General features: G+C 54.0%; 2 protein-coding genes across 8 annotated transcripts in view; both read right to left on the bottom strand.

Annotated features, from left to right (window-relative positions):
- Window positions 1–101: 101 nt before the first annotated feature.
- LOC111153700 (apolipoprotein A1) lies at window positions 102–2,470 on the bottom strand. 4 transcript variants are annotated; one of them, XM_022512851.1, is made up of 4 exons: window positions 2,099–2,470; window positions 1,838–1,900; window positions 1,494–1,647; window positions 102–847 (listed from the first exon to the last, which is right to left on the bottom strand). In XM_022512851.1, the coding sequence occupies exons 2-4, from the start codon at window positions 1,878–1,880 to the stop codon at window positions 244–246; spliced, it is 801 nt and encodes a 266-aa protein (XP_022368559.1). In that variant the 5' UTR covers window positions 1,881–1,900; window positions 2,099–2,470; the 3' UTR covers window positions 102–243. The 4 variants fall into 4 exon arrangements, with proteins under 4 accessions (XP_022368559.1, XP_022368558.1, XP_022368561.1 ...); XM_022512850.1 differs by lacking the exon at window positions 2,099–2,470 and having other exon boundaries at window positions 1,838–1,908; XM_022512853.1 differs by lacking the exon at window positions 2,099–2,470 and having other exon boundaries at window positions 1,494–1,643; window positions 1,838–1,902.
- Window positions 2,471–9,066: 6,596 nt separating this feature from the next.
- LOC111153707 (SIK family kinase 3) overlaps window positions 9,067–27,682 on the bottom strand; it is a 238,523-nt gene continuing 219,907 nt past the window's right edge. For 3 of the 4 annotated variants that reach the window (XM_022512870.1, XM_022512874.1, XM_022512872.1), the window contains 10 exons: window positions 24,573–24,723; window positions 23,710–23,835; window positions 23,358–23,443; window positions 22,776–22,885; window positions 21,048–21,387; window positions 19,610–20,481; window positions 12,084–12,247; window positions 11,066–11,198; window positions 10,012–10,182; window positions 9,067–9,293 (listed from right to left, as the gene is read on the bottom strand). In XM_022512870.1, the coding sequence (XP_022368578.1) occupies window positions 10,025–10,182; window positions 11,066–11,198; window positions 12,084–12,247; window positions 19,610–20,481; window positions 21,048–21,387; window positions 22,776–22,885; window positions 23,358–23,443; window positions 23,710–23,835; window positions 24,573–24,723 (2,140 nt within the window). In that variant the 3' untranslated portion in view covers window positions 9,067–9,293; window positions 10,012–10,024. The remainder of the gene's footprint in view (window positions 9,294–10,011; window positions 10,183–11,065; window positions 11,199–12,083; window positions 12,248–19,609; window positions 20,482–21,047; window positions 21,388–22,775; window positions 22,886–23,357; window positions 23,444–23,709; window positions 23,836–24,572; window positions 24,724–27,682) is intronic. The other variant, XM_022512873.1, reaches the window with a different exon arrangement.

Below are 27,682 nucleotides of genomic sequence, written 5' to 3'. Positions count from 1 at the left end.
CTCCCCCCACACTCGGCCCAAAGGCCCTGCCCCCACCCCCTTCCTCCCATGGCCCGCACCTGCTCCCGTCCTCCCAAAAAAGAATTTACAGTTCTCGGAGCGTATTTTATTGTTTAAAAAATCGTAAGTGAAGACTCAAAACACACGCAGCCCAACACAGGCGTCCCACTTTGGAAGTTTATTCTAAGAACCCGATGCGCCGAAAGGGGAGCCCCGGAAGGGGTTCCTCGGGTCCGGGGCGCATCACTGGGCGTTCAGCTTCTTGGCGGCCTCATCGACGGCAGCCAGCAGGCTGACCTTGAAGCTCTCCAGCACGGGCAGCAGGCCCTGGCGGAGGTCCTCGAGCGCGGGCTTGGCCTTCTCGCTGAGGGCGCTCAGGTGCTCGCTGGCCTTGGCGTGGTACTCGGCCAGGCTGGCGCTGCCGCCCTCCTTGAGCGCCTGCAGCCGGGAGGCCAGGCGCTCACGCAGCTGGTCGCTGTAGGGGGCCAGCTGCGCGCGCAGCGCGTCCACGTGGGTGCGCGCGCGGTCCCGCAGCTCCTCGCCCAGGGGGGTCAGCTTCTCCTGCAGCTCCTGCAGCTTCTGGCGCGCGCCTTCGCGCAGCTCCGCGCCCAGCGGCGCCACCTTCTGGCGGTACAGCTCCACCTCCTCGTGCCACTTTTTCTGGAACTCGTCCAGGTAGGGCTGCACCTTCTGCTTCACCTCCTCCAGGTCCTTGCTCATCTCCTGCCGCAGCGCCTCCGTCTCCTTTTCCAGGTTATCCCAGAACTCCTGGGTGACCGGGCCGATCTGTTCGCGCAGCTTGGTCACCGTGCTGCTCAAGCTGTCCCAGTTGTCCAGGAGTTTCAGGCTGAGGAGTTGGGGAGGGGAGAGCGAGGGGCTCAGGGGTGGCCTCCCTGGCACCCGGGTCAGCCTGGCGCCCCGGCCTGGCTGCAGGGAGGCCTGAGCAGCACCTGTCCCCGATGGGCATCAACCCTGGGGGACCGAGCCTGGCCTGGCTTTCCCCACACCCCACCTCCCCCAGGCCAGCTGGGTGCCACGGTCCTCATGGACAGAGGAGCTAGCAGAGATGGAGCTGGGTTGGGTGCCCCGTCTTATCTGTCCCCAAAGCTGGGCCTTAAGGACCTCATCTCTATACTTGGAGTCCCTCGCCCTCTCTGGAGACAGCCCTCCCTGTTGCTGGCCAGGAGCAGAGGAGGCAGTTAAGAATGGGAAGGGGCTTGTTGCCCTCCTAGCAGATGATGGGGCTGTGACTGCTGACCGGGCAGCACAGACCTGCCCCTTGCTAGGGTGCTATGGACCTTATTCTCCCTAAAATGAGTACTGAGATGCTGGTTATTTTGGGGATCCCATTCTGGGATCTGTGGGGCCCAGGAAATAGCAGGTGGGGATTCAGCCAGTCTGGATACATCTTACCACAGACCTCTCTGCCTCGCAGGACCAGCCACCCCTGACCCTGTCCCCCAGCCCCTCCCGGCCCTGGGTTGGGTCCGTACTTCAGCTGTTTTCCCAAGGCAGAGGCTTCAAACTGGGCCACATAGTCTCTGCCGCCGTCTTTGACTACGTCCACATACACGGTGGCTAAATCCTTCACTCGATCCCAAGGTGACTGGGGTTCATCTTGCTGCCAGAAATGCCGAGCCTGGCTCCCTGCGGTGAGAGGGGAGACCCAGATCAGGCCAGCTCTGGACCAGGCTGGCTTAGAGGCTTCGAGGCAGAGGCAAGGGGATGAGTGAGAAACTCTGTTCCCGTGTCCAGGAGGGTGGCCCACAGGGGCTTAGGGAGAAGCCCCCCACCCCCCCACCACCATGGTTGGCTTCCTAGATTGGGGGGCACCTACCTGTGAGGAAGAGCACGGCCAAGGTCAGCACCACCGCTTTCATCCTGAAGGGATGTGGGTGACCTGGAGGAGAAGAGGGTCCCAGCTGAGTGGGGCAGGCCTCTAGTGTGAAGAGCCCAGGGCTCCCCCACCCATTTTACCAGGGCACAGGGTGGGAGAAGGTCTCAGTACCCAGAGCCCCCGCATGGGGCAGAAACTGGGGCCAGGACCCCAGATTGGATGCCCAGAGTAGGAGGCGGGGGAGCAGGCAGCCACACTCACCTCCGAGGATTCCCGAGATCTCTGAGCTGCCCTCTCTCCCAGCCTATTTATGTCTCCAGGCAGGGGCTGGGCTGGGAGGCTGATAAGCCCAGCCCAGGCCTTGCTGCTGCTCACTGGTCCTGGCGATGTGGAACTTAAGAGTTCAAGGATCAGCTCTGTCCCCGGGCCAGACAAATAGAGTGGGCAAACAGGAAGCTGCGGGGGCTGCAGGGCCAGGGATCAAGGGTTCAGGTGGGGGCCAGAGGGGGTGGGAGCAGGCTTGCAGGCCCTCAGGGTCGGGGTCATCGGCACCCATCCCTTCTCCTGGGGGGATGTGTGCCCCCCATTGTTGGCTGTGCCAGTGCAGCCGGGTATGGGAGCAAGAGATGCCAGCTGGCCAGGGATGGCTGGAACTCCTCCCCCAGGAGATGTCCGCCCCCCACTGTCCCCTTGCATTCCAGGGAGATGACTCTGCCCCCACCCTGTCCTTCCCTCCGTGGGCAGCAGACACTCTCCCCGCCTCAACACCCTGCGGCCTCTTTTGTCCCAAAAGGTGAGCATATCTCTCTCCAGGCTCTCCCAGACCTCCCAAAGCCTTACCCTCACCTGGAGGGGACCCGTGGTGCCAAGGAGTGGCCTGGGCAGAGCAGAGAGGGCTTTGTGGCTCCCAGACTGAGATTTCGGGGACTTCGGACATTTCCAAACCAATTCTAGGAGACTAACATGGAGTGCCTGCTTTTGATTTTGTCATGTAAAAATGTTACCCACTCCCCCAAACCCCACCCATCTCTACCACGACCAGCACTTCACAAAAGTTTTGTGTTTTTTTTTAACACCACAAAAGAGCCTCATGTCAGAACAAAGGGCAGTCACTTAAGCGAACCCCTACATCTTTGCACTGTTGCTGTTCACATGTGGGTGTGCGCCCTATAGTGGACACCGGACTTCAGCAGTTCCCGGGATAGGCCTAAGGACCTCTGCCTAAGGAGAGCCACAGGAGACCTGGTTACTCACTTCATTTTGCCTCCCACTTGTGAAATCCTGGAGGAGGATCGGGGGCCAGTTAGGTCATCTCTCTGAGCCTCCGTTTCCTATCAGTAAAATGGAGACCAAAATGGTGGGGCTGTTGGAGGACTCGGGGAGTCCTGTAAATAAAGGCAAAGCGCCCTGCGCTCCCTTGCTCAATGGTGTTTGCCATGCCACTCTGCCAAAGGGGTCTCTTGGAAGGCTCAGCACCTCCAAGCCCAGCTCACTGATGGTCTCTGAGTCACAGAAGCTGTGGGGGCCCAAGCCGAGAGGCTCTGTGGGACCAACTACTCCGGCCTCTCCCCTCTCTGCTGTCTTACACATGAGGATACTGGAGGGAGTGGACTGAATTTGCCCCAGGTCTCTGGTCTCTCAGCAAAGGAGAGGCAGGGCTGAACTTTGCACCCCTGTCTCTGGCTGTAGACCCAGGACAGAAATGTGCCCTTCACTGTCTACCCAGGAAACTCCCTGCTGTCAGCCAGGTCCCAGAGCTGCTGGGCCCCCGGCTTCTGCCACTGTAGTGGGTCTCCTTGTCCTTCACTGCAGATAAGAGGGCTTGGAGCAGGACAGCCTTAGGTTGGAATCCCCGCTCTGTCCCTTGTTAGCCGTGTGGCCCTGGGCGAGTCAGAGAACCTCTGCCCTCCTCAGTCCCTTATCTGCTGAATGAAGACAAGGATGGAACTCCCCATGCCTAGAGTCATGGCAGGGGTGTTGTATATGACAGGCAGACGAATGCCCCTTCCCCCCAAAGATGTTCAGGTCCTCATCCCCAGAACCTGAGACTGTCACTTGGCAAAAGGGACTTTGCAGATGCGATTATAAGGACCTGAAGATGGGTGGTTTTCCTGGATTATCCAGGTGGGCCCAATGTCAGCACAAGGGTCTTTAAACTTATGAGACAGGGGTAGGAGGCACGGTGGGAGGAGATGAGGGACAGCAGCTCAGGTCAGAGCTACAGGAGGCTGTAGGCCAGGGGGTGTGAGCGGCCTCCAGAAGCAGGACGAGGTAGACGCAGGTGACCCCCTGCTGTCTCCGGAAGAAAGGGTCAGCTGATGACCTCTGCTGACAGCAGGACTTCAGCTTCGAATGACCAAGTATGACCATTTGGGACTTTTGACCTCTAGAACTGTCCTGAGGTCATAAATGTGTGTTGTTTTAAGCACTGCATTTGGGTATCTGTGGCCAAACCGGAAGGTAGCTGGCACTTAGTAACTCTTCTGTGTCCCCAAATTTCTGGCATTCTCTCCCTTCGCTCCCACTGAACACACTTGCACTGTGAGACCAGAGCTAAGACCTAGGCTTCTGGAAGCAGACGTGGCAAGGAGTTGCATTTTCTCCGTGTGGCCCTGACTTGCAGATGCTGCCGTTCGGGACCTCTGTTCCTGGACCAGCCCAGCCGCAGAGGCCCATGGGGCCCTACAGAGAGAGAGCCAGTCTCCCTAAACAAGCTCCCTGGGCTGCCAGTTGGCCGGCCCAGCTTTCTGCCTGTGGTTTAAAGAGCTGTGGCGGGGCAAGGGGGTAGGGGGAAGGCTGGTCCCCTCCTGGGGCAGCTCATGGCTGTGTCGGGCCAAGAGATGCTCCTTTCTTTTGAGGGGGTAGAGCTCACCCCAGCCAGCACACAGGGGATCTCAGAAGCTTTCTGGTTGGACTCCAAGCCACCTGCCATTTTTATACTTTGGTTTATTACTGAAATGATTATTATGGCTAAACCTAATTCCAACATTTGTGTAGCTCCTCAGTGGCCAAAGCATTTCCACGATCATCCCTGGAAGGCCCGGCAGCCAGATATGCTTGCCGTGACCTGGCAGTATGAGAAGACGGCCTCTCAGAGCTGCCAAGAGCTGCCCGTGACCTCCAGGCATTAGTACTTGGTGCCATCGGGAACGGGAGTCAGGAGGCCTGGCTGGCCACCGGCAGTGGGGCCTCCGACGCCCCTAGCCCTGGTGGTCTGATCGGGGGCTTATTGGTTTCCCAGCTCAGGGACCTCAGCGCACCGGGCTAAGGAGTGCTGTTGCTAGCATCCTTACAAGCAGAAAGTTTTTCTTTTTCACCGTATCTGCTCACTAGTGTGTCTGTCTACTCTGTTTTGTTATAAGATGTTTGCCTCAAACCAGCCCAAGCCCCTCATTACTAGGATTTTGGAGGGGAAGGAAGGTTTTGTGCATGTCAGAATTAACCCCGGGGGGCAGCCTGCGAGAGGCCTTGAGGGACCGTGGATTGCACTGTCTGCTTAGCAGAGGCCCACCAGTGTGGGCCCTTAGTCCCAACACCCTCTTTCCTTGATCTTGGGGCGCTCCAGAGCAACTGTTTCCGAAGAGGATCATCAAGGGCTTGGCCCTGTGCACCCCCCCCCGCCCCGCCCACTCCCGCCCAAACATGCTAGAGAGCTGCTCGCTGACCGCAGGAGTGGATTTTGCTCAGAATGATTAGCGACTCATTTCACAATTGCCATCCCCATGTCATACTGGTCAGTCTACACTTGCGAGGACTCTGTCCCCTGCTAGGCTTGGCACATAACAGACACTCAACAAATATTTGCTCGATGAATGGCACTGCACGTGAAAGGAAGGGTCACCAGGCCAGTAAAGGGGCATCTGAAGGAGCTGGTCTTGGGAGGAGACCCAGCGGTGACTAACTGTTGAGCCCTTGGCCTTGTACCACAGACCCCGCTCTGAACGTTTGAATGGAGACGGTGTGCTGCCGCTCAGGATGGGAGACCTGGGGTTGGGATGATTCAGATGGAGCAGGGGAGGGAGGGGCTCCCATCCCTGTATTTCCCTTTTGGCAATTTCGTTGCAGGTCCTGGTGACAGAGCCCCAACAGGCCCCAGGGCAGGGCCCTGTAACCCGCCAAACACGATTCTCTCCTGACCACCTGCTCAGGAGACCAAGAGCAGGCGACTCCTCTGTGGCCAGCCGAAGCTGAAGTCTGCTGCCTCGGCGGGCACACCGGTCCCTGAATGTGGGCCTCCACGGTTGGGGTGGGGTGAGGGAGGACACAAAGTCACAAGGAAGGGGCAGGAAGGATCGGTGGGCATGGCTTCTACCTTCTAGAGCTCAGATCTCTGGCCGCACCCTCCTTCCTCTCGAAGCTCATCCCGCCTCTGGCCCTGAGGCGCCCCAGCTGATTTCATGGGGCTGCTGCTGCCGCAGAGGTGGTTACAGGATGTGGAAGGCGCCAGGGTGTGTCGCCGCGCGCTTCTAGAGACGCTCACTCAAGACTTCCCCAGGTGAGTACACACTCAGACGATTTCTAGGAGACCCCTTCTTAGAAGGCTCTTTCTGTTCTACACGGTCCCAGGGTGACCCTCTAGCTCATGATGGGTGCCAAAGCTTTTGTAAGTTCCCTCTTCCTACTCTTTCTACAAACCCAGGCAGTATTTCCAGCTTTAGTCATCTTTCTTCACAGAAGCACCTCAGCCAGCCCTCTCTCAGCCAGGCCCCTCTCAGCCAGGCCTGGGACGGTGCTGGCAACGCCACTCCGCCCTCCATGCAGTCCAGTTGTAAAAAAAGAGGAAAGTTATAGGAAGAGTCCCCTTTCTGTCCTAACACTGATTTGGCAATCCCATCACTGGGCTGACTGGGGTCACCTCATCAAGGCCCCAGGTCTCTGAGGACCTCCTTCCACTCCTCTCAAGGAATCGGTCTTCCCTCCGACTCAGCACACTCCAAGGCTCCCTTCGAAGAGGGCAGAGTCCAAGCTGGGTGACTGGGGACACGGTGTGGGCCGAGTTCAGGATTCTAGAGAATGCTCCTTGACAAGGAGGGGTGAGATAATGGATTGCTCAAAGCTGCACCTTATGCTGGGTGGACCTCTTCGGCCGCCAGCCTCCGGCCACCTGGATGCTTCTCCCAGCTAGACTCTGAACCACAAGGCAAATAATAGATCAACGTAAGATTATAATCAGGTTTTTATTTTCCCAACCCCCTACTGTCCAACCAAGACATTAAGTTGTAAGTTTTTAAGTTGCCCACCAGGAGGAAAAAAAAAAAGACTAAAAGTCTTCATGCCACAGTTTGGGTCTGGAGATCTTTTTAATCCATTTTTAGTTCAACATAAATGAGAAAGAAAAAAATACTTCTGACATTTTCAAAGAGCAGAAATAGGAAATTATATTCATATACATTCAACATATACGGCGCATATCGGTTACTACGATACAAAGCAATGATCTTTTACAAGTGTAGTTCGCAAGATGGCACGGTTTCTCGGCTCGCTGGCTCTCACCCGGGTGGTCGCTGGCGGAGGGCAGCCTGTTCTTCCATCAGCACAGTACCACGTAAACAGAACAGGCTGAGCGTGGGAGCGAGGGGGCAGCGGGGCGGGGGTGGGGGGCCTGGGAGCTGGAACAAGCCCAGAGAAGTCACACAGTAGCTGTTCGGGCCTTCCGGGTCGCCTCTTCTGGTGAGGAACTGGAGGCCTCACCAAGCGGAGGGGAGATTGGGGACCATGGAAACACGGGGCAGATCCCAAGAAAGGCTCTCACATTGCAGAAATCCACTCGCGGGATCTCAGGTCCAGGAGCTGAGCTGCCAGTATCCGTGAGAAGGACAAGCTGCATGGGAATCCTGTTGGCAACACCAGGACGGCCATGCTGGACACCCGCTTTCTTCTGTGCAAATTCAGGAGGAAAGACTAGGAGCAGACTGAGGACCCTTCACTCTGCTTTCCCAGGAAAAAGGATCAAGAGTCAGAATGTTGAACATCTCCTTCCTGCCTTGAAGATTGGAAGGAGAGGGGCCAGATGCTCTGTCAGCCCCCAGCCGGCAGAGAAGACTTTGGTTTCTAACAGTGAAGAAACACAAAGAGAGCGGCTAACGGTTGTGTTGCGTGTGCACTGCTTCCCCAGGGTGGGGGAAGGGGACCACTACACCTGTCACGGGCACAGGTTAAGAGCTGCTCACGAGTACAACGTCTACATAAAATACTTGGAACAAAAGGTGCAAGTCACAATTCAAATAGAACAGAATCTGGTTAAACATTTCTCTTTTAAACAAAAATTCCTTTTGTTTTTATTTATTAATAATAATAACAACAATAATAATAACAATAATATCAACATTTACCCAAAACAATTCCTACATGATCAAGAATTAAAATAGGGGCGGAGGATGCCCGGGGAGGAGGAGAAGGTTAGGAGGGAGGCAGGGCCCAAGACAACCTCCTGCTCTTCTTGCCTGTGTCAAAGAGGCTGACAGGGAAAAGCGTGTGCGTGTGTGTGTGTGTGTATGTGTGTGTGTCTGAAGAATCACCCTATGTATATAGCACATGATAAAATGAGAATGACAGGTGACAAGCATCGTGCTGGGTGTTCAGTCTGTGGGTAGGACCAGCAGGATGATAAAGGCAACCAACCTTCCAGGTTGTCAGAGGGGAGCTGAGTTACACACCGAAGAGAAGGCTTCCACTAAGACATTCTGACTGGTGACTGCCCAAGGCCAGGCCACCCGCGGCCTCCATGCTAATGGTCTGATGTGACTTTGGCCAGGCCAGACACGTTTTTCATGGGATCCCAGTGGTAAAGACCTTCCCAGCTCCCAGGCTTGGGGGTTCGTTTTGTTTTTTGCTCTCTTTCTGGTTTCCAAGCACCAGGGGTTGTCACCCCTTCCTCTCTCCCTTTCCCTAACCACTAAGGTTCCAGAGTTGTTATGGGTTAGTATTTGCCTCTGTGGATCAGCAATGGGAAGGAATGGAGGCTGCTGGGATTGGGGGGAGGCAGGGGAGGGGCGTGGCTCTGGGTCTCCTGGCCTCTGTAGTTTTAACTGCTTTGTTCCTCTGTCTCAACAAAGGAAAGAAAGGGGGAAAAAAAATAAAAAGAAAAAGGAAAGGAAAGAAAAAGAGAGGGAGAAATAAAAGAGAGAAAATCATCTCCAGAAGAACACATACCAAAAAAAAAAAAAAAGAAAAAGAAAAAAAAGCTCAAACCAAACCACCAACTCAAATATACCAAATACGCTTTCACAAAAGGTGGCAAACACGGATATCCTGTTTATTTCCTTGGTGACTTGGTCATACAAGCAAACATGGCGAAACCCCCTCAGAACCCAAAAGAACCGCACACTGATGAACCAGTGTGAGGAAAGGAGCCACGACATTCTGGGTGGACAGAAACACAATGGCAATTTGGCGCAATGCTGCTAGATACTGTCGGTGTAAAGTCGACCTTCCCATCCCCGAGCTGTACACACACCTGCAACGGAGCAGACACGGGGGAGGTTCAGGGTACAGCCAGAGGCTCAGACGTTCACACGAAAACGTTCCCAGCGTGCAACTGGCCCCCCTGACCTCAGGAATTTGAGAGGGTTGCCGCGCTGAGGCCCGAGGGTGGGTTTGCCAGACGGCCTTTCACTCATGGGCTTCTGTCAGAGTTTTCAAAGACAGAAGCCATGCTACCTACTGTGTGTTTAGGCGTGACACGAGCCGAGCCGGTCAGTGTACCTGTTTCCTACCACTGGCCTCTGCTCGCCTAGTTCCCCCGTCTGGAATGGCCTTCCACTTGCTGCATGGCCTTGGAAACTATGGCCAGACGCGTTTTCTTGCGGGGTTTCCTGCTTGGGGACTGAGGTCAAGGACCGTCTTCTCCTTACTACCGTGTCCAGAGGTCCCCTGTCCTCTGAAGCCCTAGCTCACTTACTGATTCTATGTTTCTATGGCGCCCACAACATGTGTCTTCGCCCTGTAATTAAACCAAGGGACTGCGGCCAGCATGCACCCCTTATGTGCCCTACCCACTCCCCAGAACATCCGCACAGCTTCGTCTGACAGAACAGGAAGAAGCGAAGACCAAGGGGGTGGGGGGCGTGGCGCCGTCAAGTTCACGGGCTGCCACACACAGAAGGAAGCCCTGGAAAGACCAGGAGCTGGCACTGGGCCCGAGGCTGGGTCGGGCCCTGGGAGGCGATACTCACTCTCCGTTTCCTGTTACACGCCTGCCTGTTCCATGCTGAAGGAGACCTCTGGGTGCTTGTAGCTGAGCAGGATGTCTGTAATGCATGTGGATGGGTAGCAAGAGGAGTTTAGATGCTGGCTGCCATCAGTCAAGTCGGGGTGCTCATGACCCATTAGATTCTCCCTGCACTCTGCAACACCAGAAAGAACATGTGCAATTTGCAGCTGGGGGGTTGGGGTGGGGGGTGGGCAAGTGGGGTAAAGGAGGACGAGAAATTGGAGCCCCCTGGAACTGGACCCCCGGGCCTGCATTCTAGCTCACAGCAGGCCCTCCGCGTGCTCAGTAGCTGCGGGCTGGGCCAGGATTCTTCCCAGACTCTCCGAGGGTTCCACTTTACCCTGTTCTTTTACTAACTCCCACCTCCGCTACCAACCACTGCAATGTGGAAGCAAACAGAACTGGTCCTGCAGTTCTGCAGGCCTGCAAGTTCCCTTCAAGATTTACCTCTCGAAGGGACCTGGCCGTTTTCCTGCTAGCCGGCTCCAAGCGATGTTCTACACACTTTATCCTCACTAAGCCGGTTAACGCTCACCCACCAGCTAGGATCTAGGCTCTATGGTTCCTGCCACTTTATGAGGGAGGACCCTGGGGGCTCAGAAAGGTCAAGTGCCTTGTCTGTGGAACCTGTAAAGGGCAAAGTCAGGATTTCTTGCAGACCTGTCCATTCCAAAAGCCTATGCTTTGTATCCATAGGGATAGCCTCCCGTTACTGGTGCCAAGGGGAGGGAGACAATCCTTTACAACACAATGCCTTCTAATCAGAACTAGAAAAATAGTTACTGAAGCAGTATCTGATCGAAGCATTACAAAGACAGATGTGAAACCCCTGCACTCAACTACAAAATACAATCCTTTGTGCGCTCATTCTCGACGGAGAGAAGTGTGAAGGCTTTGGGTTCAGACCCCATGGGGAAGCCAAGGCTTCCCATCTTCCCGTGAACCCTTTACACAGAAGAGGAGAAGAGTCACCAGCGAAGAGTGGGGAGGGGTGCCTCATGCAGAAGGCCCCTTACCCTCATTGTCCCCATCTTGAAACTGCTGGCTTCCCATGAGCGAGGACTGACTGAGAACCGCATCTGACATCCGGGCAGAACTGAGCGCTTTCCCAGCCACGAGACTCATTCCCGGCAAGGTATCTAGCTGCACCTGCAGAAAACAATTAGGAAAAGAAGTTAGGATACCAGAGAGTGTGCCACTCCCGGGTGACCCTCAGAGCTAGCGGTTCCCTCAAATGGAGCACAAAGGGCAGCCTCGGGCCCCCCTCCCAGGTTGGACCACCTAGACTCCCTCCACGGTGCCTTCCAAATGGGAAGGCTGCAGGGGTGACAGCGCGGGAAGCCGCCTCACCTTCCCCTGTGGGGTGGGCGTGGGTGGGGGAGGGCACGGCAAACCTCAGCTGGTGGCCACAAGCCCGTGGCAGCGATACGGCGTGCCCAAACCAGGTGCTGACCCATCCCCAGCACCCCAAGGGCTTGGTCTTAGGACAGCGCTCCATACCCGCCCTGTCCAGCATGGAGCCACCAGTCCCAAGTGGCTACCAAGTATGGAAGTGTGTGATTAGTGTGACTGAGGAACTCAATTTCTAAATTTTATTTCATTTTAAATACACATGTATTTGACGGCCACATGTGTGCTACGGTATTAGACCGTGCTGCCCTAGGGAAGCAAAGTCTTCCTGAGCCGGATTAGCTCCCTTTATCTGAGTAAGTTCAGCGGAGCTGTCAGGAAACTAACCAAGAGCCTAGGGGTTCATCTGCTTGAGCTGGAGCTTGGACGGTTTTGGGACAAGTTCAAGAACTCTGCCTGGAAGGAACAGAGAGCAACTACTCGATTCCTCAGGCTAAAGTTGGGAGCACAGACTCAACTGGTCTGCGAGGCTCATTCAAAGCCAAGCTTGCACAGTTTCCAGAGGTGCTGGACTCTGGTTGAGCAAAATGGAAGGGCAGATGTGATGCCACATTCCCAAGTTCTGTTGTCAAGGTCAGGACTGGTAGGGTCCTACTTCTGAGAAGCAGCAGGGGGCCAACATACATAAGCATCATCACTGTTCTGGATCGTGTGGTGTCTCTGGAGGGTCCGGGGCCTGTGGTGCTCGCTGACAGAGGGGCGAGTTGGGTACCCAAGTCCATTGTGATCCGGTAGCTCCATTGCTTGTCCTGGAGAACTTCTATCCATGCAGTTCCCTATGACAGACTCTGAGGAGACAGAGCAAAACAGGGTCAGCAGATCTCGGCTTTCTCCCAACATTGTCAACTCCCATCAAAGAAATGTCTGGCCAGAGGTAATGAGCAATGGTGAGGCCCCCGTGGCATGGTCTGCTAATCCTCGGCTGGCTAGTGATGGTGCTCACAGATATACACACCTCTTAATGGAGGGCTATAAACCCTCCCAAGAAAAATTCCATACAATGGCGGTTGCCTGGATCACTCCGAACCTTTTCTTTTTTCTTCATTCCTCTGTTGCCTTGATAGTGCTGTTTCCCAAACCCACATGCACACAAGAATCTTTCTTGGAGCTTTCAGGAACCTCTACCCCGGAGAACGGCCTCTGTTCTGTGGACGCCTTCTCTCTCCTTCCCTGGCTTCCATCCACCTCAGCGCACCGGCCGGGGCCCCTCTTCTATGGTGTGAACTGCCGTCCCCAGCTGCTTCTGGCTCCTCCACAGTTAATAATTCTACCTTGCCCTCCTCTCTCTCCTCACACTTACTTTGGTAATATCACCTATTTTCATGGCTTCAACTACATTGCTCTGGGTAAAGAATGACTGAAACGACGTTTTAATAAAGCTCTAGATCTCTAATTCCAACTATTTACTCCATATCTTCCCCCGGAGAGCCAGGCGACATCTAACACTTAAAACGGGCCCAGCTCCAAACTCATCAACACCTCCCACCCCGGGTCCTCTTTCAGACGTTAAATCTTGTTTTGGTGCCTGTTTTCCTAACCTTCCAGATGTGAGCTCATGGGGTCCCCTGTTGACTCCCCCCCTCCCCCGGTTCCACATCACCTCAAGCCTAAAGAATCTACTGCTGCCATGTTGGTCACTTGAGTCCTCCTCCTTTCCAGACTCACTGCTTCCTCCTCTTGGCTGAATTACTGACCAGCCCTCCTCACCATCCCTGATCACCACTCTACAAAGGTTCACCTTTTCACAGGTTAGCCCAAACAGCTCGTTTTCGCAATGCTGTCCCAGCCCACTTTCCAGCGAGTACCTCGCATTGCCCTCCCCCGTGTGCTGGCTTCTAGTCAAACGGGAGCACGTAAGTCTTCTCCAACCACTCACGATTCCATGCAAGTAGCCTCCCTGTGCCCTCTCCCTGGAAATGCGCGCTTCTCCTTCCATTTCAGCCGATCCAAATCAACTTATCCTCCTGGGTCAATCTCAAATGTTAACATCTTGATGAAACTTTCCCTTTCAAACAGAAAAAGATCCTTGCTTCCTTTAAGTGTCAGAAAACTTTATAAAACGTTATTATGCTAACATTATTCCTGACACCATGTTCAATTGCGTATTTGCGTTAGCTGTTCATATTAACCTGTATTTCTCTGAGAACAAGAACTGTATCTCATGCATGTCTGTGAGCCTTCAGTAGTGTTCCAGAACAGTGTCCCACACCCAGTAGGTAAGCAATCCTTAGCTCTTTAATAGATTTTAATAAATGCTATCTTACTATGGGTTAGTATCGTCAGAGTCATGTACACTATGGACTGGATTTTGGAGAGAAGAGTTCGAGAGGACTGAGTATTTCCTCTTGACCAAGAGTGGTCAAGAAGAACACCAGGACTACACCCAAGTTGACGGGATCCTCCTGGTAGCACTTTTGGCTCTGGTCCTTAAGAGCCTGGCACTTGAACATATAGTTTTGTGCTTGATTTTTTTCAGTCGAAGCTCCTTGGCCACCACTTGCCTTATCTTCTGATGAACTCTACCCTGGCAAGACCAGGTTTTTAAAAAGTTGTCAGTAGAAGACATGGCCCTCATGCAAATCGTGCCATTCCAAAGATCTGTTTGAATAACCAAAGTAAAATATACCGCATTGAGTGATGGGTAAGGGTTTTAGGTGTCCATATTCAAAAGGTCTCCTACAACAATCCAGGTTAGGCCCGGCTCAGAGGCTGAGGTAGGATGGCAAGGAGGGGAACCAACTGACAAGCCGTGGCCAGTAACACAGCATATTCTGGAGAAAAAGGAGAGGAGGGAGGCTTCCCAATGGCCAAACGTGAAGTCAAGTGAGAAATCTTTTGGAAGTTCTCTGAGCAAAGAGGCCAAAGAAAGTTAAGAAGCCAATTCTTTTGCTACTGAATGCTGAAAGCCAGAAGAGAGGGGAAGAGGAGAGAGCGCCTCTGCCGGGCCTTACTGCATGGGCCAGTCCTCATCTTGGCCACGCCACCCGAGTCCTTTTGGCAGGCACAGCTCTCGCGCTCACCCCAGGACTAAGGAAAGTCACAGGCAGGAAGTGGTGCGGCCCAGGTCTGTGGTCGGCTTTGCCAGGAAGCGACACAAACAGCGGCGGCTTGCTTTCTCGAGGTATTTCTTCATGCCTATCTTCCTTCTCTGACCACTCACACCATCCACTCACTTCCCTGGGGTTCTTTCCCGCTGGCTGCGGAGCTGGCTGCAAAGCTCATCCACGGCACCCCAGCTCCGTCCAAGACACGCGCGCCCCCCTGTTGAAAGACTGCCTCGAACATGAGGCAACAGCAAAGCTAACAAAATGTACACGTTCTAGATCTTGAAAGTGAGCTTCTTCCCACCTCTTTGAGAGTTTATAGTCTCCTTTCCCTCTCTTTTTTTGAGCTTATTTTTATTCCTGAGACTGGGGTTTCTCCAAACCCAAACACCCGCCCTTGTCTGGGCCCTGCTGCTGGGAAGGCCACGCTCTTCCTGACCCTTGTGTCCAGGGCCAGCACGCCTGACAAGGGTCACCACGGCGGGGAACTGTGCAGCGAACCTTGCTGACTCCCTCGTCTAGAGCTCAGGGGCACAAGCTTTGGGGTCAGGGAGGTGTGGGCTTGAATCCTGGCTTTGCTAGGACTCCTGAGGGGGGGGGGGCGTGACGCAAGCCCCCTGAGACTTCCCTGGGTCTCACTCCACGGGTCCCCACAAGCTCGGTGCACTGGGGGAGCTCAGCCAAGCCTGGGGTCACTTACGTACTCATTCCGGAGGTGCTGGTTCTGAGGGCACAAGGTGTACCGGCCCAGCGGACAAACACAGACAAGGAAACCCTACTTCCAGAATTGTGGAGACAATTCACTCATGTGTATGGGAACAAAGGAGTCACTGACACTTTAACTTCTGGAGATTGGTTTAGGAGGTTGGCTGACTCTCCTCCGGTTGAGGAGAGACAGATGTAAGTTAAAAACCAGATGAAAACATGGCAGACTAACAGGAGTCAGGCGACACAGTTTCCGTGGAATCTGCAGGCCAAAGAGCCAGCAAGGCTGGCATCTGCGGCTGGGCAGATGGGTGTGCGGGGCAGAGCAGGAGGCGAGGAGGCACGACCCTGGAATCAGAACACTCGAAGTCGGGGTCCGGCTCTGTCCCCAGCGGTGACTAAGCGATTTCCCTATCTGAAAAACGAGGGCTGTTGGCGCGCTCCAAAGACAACACGGGTGAAAAGCTCTTGAATGAACTGGGAGGGATTATACGAGTCAAGTATCCTTTTTAAGAAGAATGCTGAGTCCTGAGTCCCCAGTCCTTTGTGACACTCCACAGAGACCTGCGGGCCTGCGGGAGGGGTGTGTGTATTTGGGCAGGACAGGGGACTAACCTACTGACCGAGGGACAGGAAATCCAGGCTCCAGTCTGGGGTCCCTTATGGCTCAAGAGCAGCTGGAGGAACGGTCAGGCTCACCGAAGGCGATAGAAATAACAGGGGAAAGAGGACCCTCCGGGAGCAGCGTCCTCGGGCACTGACCAAAGTCAAGCAGGGTGAGTGTGGGGGTGGCCACGCTATCACGCAGGGGCACATACAGGGAGGCCCCGTGCGCACCGCCCCCCTGCCCCGGGGACTCCGGGGGCAGCTTGCACAACTCTCTATTGAATCTGTCAATGTTGACTCGCCCTTACTCATTTACTGGGCTCTAAGAGAAAAGGAGAGCAGATATGTCATGTGTGCCTATTCCTCTCAAAGGTTCTGGGGGTGAACCCTCCCAGCCTGTCATGGTTTCACCCCTCTGTGAGGCCCGAGTCCACAAATATTGCTGAAGCTGGCAAAGCTCGGCAGCGGGGAGGGGAGGGCGATGTGGTTTTCTTTGTAAGTTCAGCTGTGATCTCGCTGTGTAAACTGATTATGCTATTGTACTTATTTATTTAGAGAGTAAAAAAAATCAAGTGCACTTAACAGCACAGAAGGGAGATAAACCTTCTTCCTCATTCTGGAGCAGCAGACAAGGGAGATCACAGGCAGCATAGGGCATGGACAGTGCTGGAAGCTCGCCACGCTCGAGACAGGCCTCTGGCGTGCGTGTGTTCGGTCTGGTGTGTTCGGCGCCCCGGCAGGGCCTGGTCCCGAACTGATTGGTAGCAAGCGGCCACGAAAGGGAATAGGAGTATAGCAGATGATCACCCCTGACCCCTGCTCATCTAGCCTTGCGAAATTTCAGCAACTCTCGCTCGCTCTATTCCGTTATACCTCTTACAGCGTTCATTCTGCAGCGCTTGGGGCTAATGCCGTCTCTGAGCTTGTCTTCCTTCCGCCAGCAGGGTGTAAGCTCCCCAAAGACAGGTTCTTTATCTTTCCATCCCTGCACTCTCCACAGCTCCTACAAGACCATCTTGTGAAACCTAGCCATTCAGTAAACTGCTGAATTTGCTGTCATGGGAATCACGGAGGAAGGGTCTTGGGACTTGTGTGTCACTACACAGAGATCGAAGGGTCATTCAAGGACAGCAGGCATTCCTTTCTGTCCAAAGAGGTAAACAAGCACGAGCCTCCCCCACTGGCCTGCAGGGGTGTGTGTGTGTGTGTCTGTGTGTGTGTGGCGTGGGTGGGGGGGCGATAGCATTAGAACCTTTGTTGGCAGAAGCGACAGCCAATTATCGGTGGTTCTTCGGTAAGGTAACACTATGAGCTCTCAAGTTTTTTAAAAAGGATAGAATCATGTCAGGTTAAAGCAGGAGAAGATGGTGGAGTCACGGTTTCTACTAGAAAAAGGATTGTAACATACACACACACACACAGAAAGGAGTAACCGAGCTGAGAGCTTCGGGCGTGGAACAGCAGTACTGCAGACATGAATTCCGTCCTTCTTCTCTCAGGGGGCATTTAGTTTAATGCTCCTCGTTACACAGAGGAGGAAAGGGAGGAGAGGCGATGTGCCAGGCCCTCAGTCACAGAGGAAGCTCGTGTTGTCTAAGGTAAGGACAATGGGGACAGCTCAGGGTAAGACGCCATTTTAAACACACAGATGTCCATGCCTGCAGGTGACCAGAACCCTTGAGCAGCACGGGGCCCTCCGAGGCCTGTCGTTTCCCTCTTGCATTATCTCACTACACCGGGTTATAAAATCACAGTCATCAACCTGCGGCTTTATTCATTAAAGACAATTATAGCTGTGGCTTCAAGAGTCACAGAATAGGAACAGATGTTAGAAAGAGACAAGATGGACAGTATTCAAGCAAGAAAATGCCTCTGTAGCTCAGTTAAAGAGGAAGTTAAAACTGAGGGTTGCTGGGGAATTAGGTCCCATGGAACGGAGCAGGACAGAAAGCTTTGCGCAGAGTCGGTTTATGAAGAAGACTCGGTGCTTTCTGGTTGTGCTTAGTAATGCATGGATAGGGAGGGACGTGGGCTTCCCTGAAACAGTTAAAACTCCTGGGCTTTTGAGGAAACGGGTGCGGTTCAGCTTAGAGGCCTGCACCAGTCAGACGTACTGAGTTCACTGGTGGCTGCAGTATTTGTAGATGGACAGAGGATGGTGAGAGATTTCAGAACCAGGTCACGTGTGGAACAGCTGACAGACCTGGCAATGTTTCAGCTTGGGAGGAAAAAAGAAACCAAGGAGAACCATCATAACCAGGTGGAAAAAAGGATTAGACTTTTTTGAGGTCCATATTATGGTCCAGGACAAAGATCAGGATAGAAGTGTCAGCAAATGTCAACTCCTGTGGAAGATCTTCATCAGAACTTTCTAGAATAAACTGCCTCAGCAGCCTGGGTGCTTTCTGCCACTGGGAGTGTCCTAGGAGAGGCAGGATGATGGTATCAGGAATACTATGGAAAATCTTCCCGTGTGAATGAAAGCTTTCACCAGATTAGCATACTATAGTCGGTATGAAAAGGAAGAGAATGGCTAACCTTTCTACATGTGCCTTTCTACATGTAACCTTTCCATGTGCCAGACACCCACTGCTACTCACATACAAGTTCATTTCATTCTCACAGCAGCCCTATAAGGCAGTAGCTCTTTCTGTCTCCATGTCGCCAATGAGACAAATGAGGCACAAATTAAGTAATTTGTCCCCAAGGTCAACTGCTAATAAGTGGCAGCTGAACCCAGGAGTTATTCCGTTCACTGCAGGAGATGCTGACTAAGCCCTCCTGGGTGTGCAAGGCAGTGAGGACCGAGCAAACCTGGGGACCTTAAAGGACAGGACAGGAGATGCGGGTAGCTCCAAGGAGGGGGAAGATGGAAGATATGCTAAGTTTCAAGGTGGTTTATTCTCTAGATAAGCTCATTTTCCATGATCTACGCTAACGAGATGGATGTCGGGGCAGCTTTTGTCTTGGACGAGTGCCAGAATGACAGCAGAAGGTTTTCGGAGTCTACTGACCGCTGGTAACCCTAATCTCCTTCAGGATGGAGATGGACGGGCTCGTGCATTGCACACAGTGACGCAGGAGAACACCGGGCATCCGAGGGTGCTGAGCTATTCCGTGTTCAGCTTATCGATGAGAAGAGCAGAGTAATAATAACACTCCACCTTTCCATCATCCTTGCGGAGCGGCAAGTGCTTCTGGCATCCTCATGTGCGCGTGTGCACATGCATTATCTCTCAACGCGGCACACTTATGAACGTCTTTCTCTTCCTAAATACTCTGCCAAGCACCATCATTCCTCCTGCCCATTTTTCAGAGGAGAAACCTAAGAACCTGAGGGTTTCAGTGACGAGGTTATGGCGTCCGTGATAGAGGCGAGCCTAGAACCGAGGGGTTTTTTGACTCTTGGTCCTGCCCCGTTCACACGAAGCCGTATTTCCTTAGCACTAGCTGATTCTGTTCTACTGCAGCAGTTAAAAGTGGGCTATCTTGATGACTGGGAATTCTGGAATCCAAGGAACCATGGTACGACTTAGGAGAAATAGGAACTCTCTTTACCAACTGGATTCTGTAAGCGCGAGTTTCCTACCGCTATCTTTTTACTTCGAAAGCATAACCCCTTATGGACCAGTGCCCGCTGCCTACACCCTTCTCCCCCAGGAGGTCCTGCAGGTCTTCGCCGGGATTCTTTTTCTCTTAGGAACACGGAGCACTGGCTGGAAAAAGACACCGTCCCCGAGTTAAGTGAATCCAGGCCGACTGGCCCGGGGCCGCTCACCCCTCAGGGGCTCTTACCTCGGCTGGACACCTTATTCCTACTGAACACGGCGGCCGGCTGATGTCGGTAGGGAGGCATCCCCAACTCCTGCGCGTGGCTCACAGTTCCCAGTAAAGACTCGGGGTCCCCGGGTCCACCAGTGCTCAAGAGCAGGGGGCTGTCGTGGCAACCTTTGGTCACTGTGTGTGAGCTCTTCCTGTCCGGGAAGCCGTCCTTGGCCGCCTCACAGGAACACTCGTCTTCCATGCTCTCGGAGCGCAGGAGGGCCGGCGGCTGGGCGTACCCATGTGCCGGGCTGGGGGGTGCCGCCTGCGACAGGCATTCCTGGGCCCTGATCTGCAGGAGATGCTGGGGGCTGGTGTGGTGGTGGTGATACGAGTCAGCATTTGGATACGGTAGAGCCTGGCGCTCTGTCATGGCCTGTGCCCCGAGACCGGGAGCCAGGCTCCCCGCGTCCCCCTGGTTCATGTGTCGGAACAGGTCGTGGTAGTCCTGCTGCTGCTGCTGCTGCCGCTGCCTCTTCACAAGCTGCGCAAACTCTGCCGGGGGCAGCCGGATGTCCGAGTGGCCGCTGAGCGAGTGCCGGGGGGAGAGCAGTCCCTGGAGGATGTGTGGCACCTGCTGGTGTCTCGTATAGTCTGGCGGCGTGGGGGACAGCAGGGCCTGCTGCAGGGCCGACGCCGTGTAGTGCGCTGGCTGCTGATGGGCGCTGGGAGGGAAGGTGGGGAATTGGTCAAGTGGAGGGACTTTCAGGGCTTGGGTTGGAGGGAACCCCACTCCTGTTGAAGGGCTGTAGCTGCTGGGGGAACCCTGGGACGGGTCCGAAAACAGATGGGGGTGTAAGTGCGCCTGGTCGTAGTTAGCAGGGGAGAACCGATTCACGTTCGAGCTGCAGACACAAAAGGGAGTGAGTACCAGGCATCCGCGTGACAAGTACGCTTGACTCCCCTGGGGAATAGCTACTCCTCTTCCTCGGTAGGGAGCCCCCCGCCCCCGAGGACAGGAACATGGGGTGTGACGGGGAAGATGGGGTGCACATGGCACCATGAGGGGGACAGCTCAGGGGACAGCTCCAGCTTTAAGAGAGTGACTTGGCCTAGTCTACAGCAGCTCTGAGCTACTAAGAAGCACCAAGCTCTCAGAGTGACAGAGAGGGAAAGAATCCTAAAAAAATGGATAAGGGGAACAGGCATTTTTAGAAATTCCTCCAATAGGCCATGTTGTTCTTTGCAGACAAATAGGAAGGTAGCTCTGTCATTTCCCTTCTCTGTCTCATTATTAGCACTTTGATACTGGGTCAATAAACAGGTTTCACGTTCATCCCAAACTCACTGCCCTGATGTCAGAAAGGATGAGATGAGCACAGCCCGGCCAGACTCACCCTCTTTCCCTTCTCCTCTCTTGCCCTGCTAAGGGGCTTCCCCCGACCCGGATCACCTGGACAGATGGCCTTACCTGTGGGCCTCTGCGCTGTCGGCGCTCAGCTGCTTGGACAAGGGGCGGTGCCCGTAGCTGAAGGTGGCCATCAGGCCGGCACGGTGCTGCATGTGGGTCTGAGCGGCGCTGGGGCTGATGGCGATGCCTCGTCCAGCAGAGCCTGCAGCTGTCCCCGGCACGCTGCTGAGCATGTCGACGGGCTCCTGTACTTGGATGGTCACCTGCTGTGACTGGGGAGGCTGCTGGAGGCCCAGGCAGGTTAGGGCCACGCTGGGAGGAGGGGAGCAGTTCTCGGGTTGCTGCTGGTAGACTGCACCGCGGGATGGTAAGCCCGGAAACTGGGAGGACGAAGCAGCGCCTGGAGAGAGACGAACCTCCGCGTGACCGAATGCCGGGTCACCTGCCGGCCAGAAGTAGGAGCCGGCGAGGACACTCACACTGACACCATCTAGATCAGCGCTTCGCAAACTGAAGTGTGTGGGAGACTCATCTGGAGAACTTGTTGAAGCACAGATTTCTGGGTCCTACCCACAGAATTCTGGGAGGGGTCCAGGTGGGACCCCAAGAACTTGTGTTTTCAGTAAGTGGCTGTGAGAGGCAGTCCTGAATTATTCTTTGAGTGGCTCTGATCTAGGGCAGAGCTTATCAGACTCAAATGCACATGAATGGCCCAGGAGCTTGCTGAAATGCAGACCGTGATTCAGCACATCTGGGGCGGGACCCAAGACTCTACTTTTCCAGCTGATACCATTGGCCGGCAGAACCGCACGTCGAGTAGGAAGGGCCTAGAGACTAATCCAGACCCTTCAGGGGATTTAGAGCGTGTGGTGTTACTTAAGAGGTTACCAATTTGGGGAGTACTCAATCCTCAGATCACTGGTCTCTTAAGACCCACCCACACAATGCGGGTACACTCACATCAACCTCCTCCTCAAGCCTCTCATGAGAGGAGCCCACGTGTACAACGGACAAGCAACCAGACAATGAGGGACGTTCTGGTAGCAGCTTTTTTTTTTTTAAGATTTTTATTTATTTGACAGAGAGAGAGATCACAAGTAGTCAGAGAGACAGGCAGAGAGAGAGGGGAAGCAGGCTCCCCGCCAAGCAGACAGCCTGATGTGGGACTCGATCCCAGGACCCTGAGATCATGACCTGAGCTGAAGGCAGAGGCTTAACCCACTGAGCCACTCAGGTGCCCCTGGTAACAGCTTTTTTTTTTTTTTTTTTTTAAAGATTTTATTTATTTATTTGACAGAGAGATCACAAGTAGGGAAAGAGGCAGGCAGAGAGAGAGGAGGAAGCAGGCTCCCTGCCGAGCAGAGAGCCCGATGCGGGGCTCGATCCCAGGACTCTGAGATCATGACCTGAGCCGAAGGCAGCGGCTTAACCCACTGAGCCACCCAGGCGCCCCTGGTAGCAGCTTTTTTATCTGGTAGGGTCGAGAGGGGATTTCTTGAAAATACTTGTGATAGTTAACCTTTATTGAAAACTATCTCATGCCAGAGACTAAGTGCTTTTCATACGCATATTCATTAAATACTGGTATTGTCCCTATTTTATATTGGAAGAGGCTAAGGCACGTGGACGGCGCACAGCGAAGGCGTCCCTGGGACCCGGCTTCAAACCAAGGCCTGCCTGGCTCGAGTGCCTGTGTCCTTAGCTACTAGTGCGCGCCTGTGGCGCTCACGACTAGACTCATTTTCTGCACATGGCTTAGCAGGGCTCCACGCCAACCCCCGCACTCACCGTGAGACGGGATCATGGCACTGTTCATGGGGGGAGGACTATTACTGGGTGGTCTGAAGAGATGGTTGTTGGGGTGGTTGGGGGGTGGGCTTGAAGGCTGAATCCTTAACCTTAAAAAACAACAAAACCAGATAAATAAGTAAATTTCCCGAGGTGACAGTATAACCTTGGCCTTACTCTCAGTCATAAGCTACACAAATGCAGAAACGGTTTAAGTTTTAATAAGCCTCCAGGCTAGAGAAGCATACATACAGCCCCTCACCACCCCTCAGTGTCCATAAGACCTATCCAAGGCTCAGTTTGCCAGGCTTCCCAAAGAGAGACAGAGGCCATGTGGGCCTGGGACTTGGCCTGTATGACTGTCAGATTACTCTGTCTGTGGGGCCAAGAAAAGGAAGTGGCATGGGACTGTATACAGTCAGGATTTCAGGGAGACAGCTACCATTGAACCCGATCTCTCTGCTTTTCACAGAGGTTCTTCCAGGATGAATGCTAAAGCCAGTCACTCTCTCCCATCAGAGGCAGGCCAAGGATGGCAACTATAGAGACAACGGCTGAGGCGTGAGACAAGTGATTCATTACCTCTGGAGCTGGTGGGTAAGGAGGGCTGGCTGATTTTCACACGCAGCCTGAAGAGGTGGAGAAGGCTGAGGAGGACAGATAGAATCCTAAACATATGGGGAAAAGGAGAAAAAGAATTGTCAGCTTGAAGATCCGTCAGAGCTGTTCTCAGGAAGGGAAGAAACGGCAAGAACTATCTGTGACTGAGGTTTATGCTTCTGTGGTTCGGCCAAAAGTCTGATGACCTTTCCTCAAACACGTCAACCACAAACATAACTCCACTCTGCTCTGCGTGATCTCCTCCAAAATTCACAGGCAAATGAGCCTGCGCGCAAACTCCAAACAAGCTGGAGCTCGAAGAGTGAAGGCCTACTTGGATGTGCTGCTGGAGAATTTGCTGGTGCTGCTCCTGCTGGTAGAGCACATGCTGCTGCTGGGTCTTCTCCAGGGCTCTCTCATCCATCTGCCCCCCGTACATCTTCTGCAGCTGCTCACACTCCTGCAGGGAAAGCAGGTGATACCGGCGGGGTGCGGCCAGGCCCTCCCTGTGCGGTCATGGCAGCAGATGCAGATCTGCCCCAAGGTCTCAGGGGCAGAAAGAGCCCCAAGAGAAGAACAGTGTCCTTAATGAGCAACCGACCCAGGTATGTAGGTATTCGTGTCCCCAGTACGTTCACATTCCGGGCTGTGTGAACGAATGGAAGACACCCAGGGTGGCCCGTGGGCCAGTGGAAGTGTCCGCTGTGAAATCTGCGTACAGAGCACCTGTCGCTGGAAGCCTGGTCCTCGGGAAGGCAGAAAGGAAACCGGCCCTTTACGGAAGCCTGGAGGTGCCCTTCCTTCCTCTGGGAGCACCGGTCCGTGCCCGCTGGAGAGTACTCCAGGGGCTAACAATGCCAAGCAGGCTCCAGTAGGGCCCGGCACCACAGACGATGCGAGGAATGCCACGGTTGCTTAGGAGTGCCTTCCCGGGGGCTTCCCACCAAAACCCACGGCCAGAAATCCCTCTCTAAAAGTCACAGAGACAGGAGGGAAATCTGGGCCCTTCATGGGGGGTTGAATGTTTGAGCCTGGGGAAAGCTGTACATACCAAGGAGTAAGGAAGGAGCGTTAGGAAGCTACATGGATCGGAACCTCGACACGGACAGGGCAGAGATATGCCACCCCGGTCCTCCACACGCTACTGCTCTGTGCTCCCCGCGCTCCTGCAGAGCTGCCTGCCGCCTCGCCCATTACCTGCTGCAGCTGTTTGATGCTGCTGCTGTCGGCCAGCTTTTCCAGGTGAGCTTTGAAGGCCTGGATGCTTGCAGCCCCGTCTGAGAACCGGCGCACGGGGGAGAAACGCTCCGTGGGGAGGTGCAGGGTGTTGGAGTCCTTGTAGGTAGAGCTGAATATATGGGAAGAGAAGGTTAGGGGCGAGCACTCAGGGGCTTGGACCAAATCACCCAGGGACTGCGGTTCCAGAAGAACGCAAAGGTGGCGGGCTACACGCGCAGCCTGCACATTAGGCCATTTCCCGGCCGTCTCCGGAGGCCGGCCGTTGCCCTAGCCTGCTGCCCTTCCGAGAACTCCAGCTGCACGGCTTCTATTTCCACTTACCTTAGCGGGCTTACTTTCCACGCCCGGGGAGGTGCTGGGATCAAATACATCCAGTTCTTACAAACAGACTAGGTCAGAGAACAGAGCTTCTCAACGGCCCTCAGGCCAAGCTGCACAGGAGATCTGGCTTTCATACTCATGTCTGTCTAGTGCCTTTTGAAACCTCAGATTCACTGTTTGACCAGTTTCACTGAGCAGCGCTCTCCGAATGACCAGAAGGGAAACTATGGTCAGCTTTGTGGCAAAGGCCTGGCTCGGAAGTCAGAGGTTCTGGGCTAGAAAGTAGGAGGGTGGAGGTAAACGGGAAGATTTGGGGACTTCGGATCCCCAGACGGAGACGGCACCCTCTTAAGGAATGCGGGCCTCAAGATCCAGCGTGCGCACAGGGCCAACGCAAATACAGTCGGCCACCGTGAAAATTAACTTCCCAGAGCAGCACGTCTCCCCCTGGCCTCCTAGCGAAAGAGGAATCGTGGGGCCAAAATCCCACCGCTCAGTCCGAACAGAGCCGGTATCTTACGGGAAGAGCAAGCTATGGATAAGGAATGCCTAAGACAGCAGGGGAGTTAGAAGCGAACACCTCTCCTCGCTACCTAATCAGAAAGAGATGTGTATGGGCTGAGGTAAGCAGATAAAAGACCGCCAAGGCGGCATTCCAGCGGCTGATGGAAAGGATCAGGGTTTCGTGTTCAGGGCAGAGATGATCTCACACTGAACTATGGGTGAAATGATGCACCCCCTTGCCAGCTACTCCCTCGGACCTGAAGCAGAGCAAGTAAGAAAGCGGGTGGACAAGCGAGTTCAAATACAGTGCAGATGGGGGGGGGCGGGGGGGCACTGATGACTGTGCGGAGCGGTCTGGGGGTGTGGCGTGGGGGCAAGCCCTTTACCCTCTCTTTGCTAACGATGACTTTGGGTTCATCTACAGGAAGTTTGACACAGTGGTGCGCTGATGAAATGAGCACAAACACACGTGTGGGACACAGAAGACGCATGGTTTTGGCAGACACCCTCCAGAAACAGGGATCACTGCCTTCAGGAGTGCTTCCTCGGTACTTCCTATGTCTGTTTCTACTCCAGGGGTCTGCAGCCAAAGCCAGGAAATACTATTTTCTCCTAACATTTGACTCCTATGCTTTCACTATTTTCTGACGATGGACCCATTTCTGATGGACTCAGAAAGCTGTGTTCTGTAGGGGTTCACTCTGCACAAAACCCGCCCTCCCCCCTCAGAGCCGCTCGCCCCGGCCCGGGTACTTCGTGACTTTTCCAGAAGCTCGGGCTGTGCAGTCACCGGCCCTGGCCAGTCGGACACAGGAACGTGGGAGGAAGAGTTCCGACGGAGCCGCTCGTTTCGGAAGCACTCACAGGATCCACTGTGTTTGATTTTTCTTTGCAATCATGTTCAAACTCCAGAGAGCCCCGTATCAGACTTATGTTCCTACTACACTTCTCAAACAGGAACTTGGTTCCCCACCTAGATAAAATCCATTCTGTGTTCATTTTTTTTTTTTAATTACACTTTACATTTTTTTTTAGCTTTTAAAATTACATTTCCAGGACCTGAGTGATCAGAGCCCTCTTCTGTCTCCATGCTGGACTTCATGAATTATACCCCAGAAGAAGAGATGTCTATATGCTGTTCTTGGACCATTTCCTCCGGAAAATAAGAGGAACTCAATCATCTGTCTAGGCCACCCACTTCCAGGGTTTTCTGGCCCTGCAAAGGTGCGCTTGTCCTCTGCAGATTACCTTCAGTCTCTCGTGTTGCCGTGTCTTTACAGGAATCCCATCAAGACAGGCTGAGCGTGCATAAGTGCCCCGCCTGGCACAATCTGCCACTTGTCAAGCACTCATTCCAGTTCAAACTGGCTTGGCCACAGGAAACCCTTGAAACACTCCATCACGAGTGTTCACACGAACACAGACGGCAGACACATTTCCAGCAGGCAAGGCCTTGGCGGTGACGGTAGGCAGGGTGGCAACCACACAAACAGGGAGCTGTGGCCGACGTGGCCGTCCTCACTAGACACACGGAGACAGGGGAGAGGACCCATGATAGAGGCGGACTGTGGAAAGGGGCCGATCTCCACGTATCCCCGACAGGAGGATCTCCTGAGGAACACGCACAATGAAACGAGGATACCCGAGGGACTTGGGCTGAACAACAGACCCTGACAAAGGTGTGACAGCTGTCAGGCTGTGGGGGCAGGGAAGACAGAGACAGGGAGAAAAAAGAAATAAAGGTTCTGCTGGGTAATGGTGGCGGGCTCAGAGTTGTTGAGAAATCACGGAAAACTGAAGCCGGGGTGTTGGTAGCAATGACGGGCAGGGTGTGTGGCAGGAGGCACCTCTCCAACCATCACCCCGAGGACCTTCTCTTGCAGTGCCCTCACCGTTTAGGTCCTGAGAGGTTTTCCTGAGGAAACTACTGCCTCTCTGCACCAGCATTTTGGTTGGAGAGCCATCATTCCCGCTCCTCTGACCAGACCATTCTGAGTGTTATTCAAGGTCGTCTCTAATAGCTTATCTCCCTTCTCTCGGACTGCCAACAGGGCACTCATTCAGTCTCCGTCTGTGCAGAGTCCACGGCCTCTGCAGATTATAAGGATGCCTGATGGGTAACTCGCCACAATAAAAACATTGTGTCGAGCTCGCTAGTGTGAGCTGGTTGTGAGATTTCATGACAACACCTTTATAAACTTCATCTCCTTGGAACCTGACTGCTTTTCTCAAGTAAGACTGCT

Source organism: Enhydra lutris, unplaced genomic scaffold (genome assembly GCF_002288905.1).
Source record: "Enhydra lutris kenyoni isolate GAN:26980312 unplaced genomic scaffold, ASM228890v2 scaffoldscaffold34, whole genome shotgun sequence".
NCBI classification, from domain to species: Eukaryota; Metazoa; Chordata; class Mammalia; order Carnivora; family Mustelidae; genus Enhydra; species Enhydra lutris.
The sequence above is the reverse complement of the archived record's forward strand: the minus strand, read 5'-3'. Positions and strand labels throughout refer to the sequence as shown.

What these genes read in the sequence shown, in the direction of transcription:
- LOC111153700 (XM_022512851.1), bottom strand. Translation starts at nt 1,880, where the DNA reads ATGAAAGCGGTGGTGCTGACCTTGGCCGTGCTCTTCCTCACAG. An exon ending in GGCCGTGCTCTTCCTCACAG is followed by an intron (nt 1,648 to 1,837) that starts GTAGGTGCCCCC and finishes CTCTCACCGCAG; the next exon opens with GGAGCCAGGCTCGGCATTTC. An exon ending in GCCTTGGGAAAACAGCTGAA is followed by an intron (nt 848 to 1,493) that starts GTACGGACCCAA and finishes CCAACTCCTCAG; the next exon opens with CCTGAAACTCCTGGACAACT.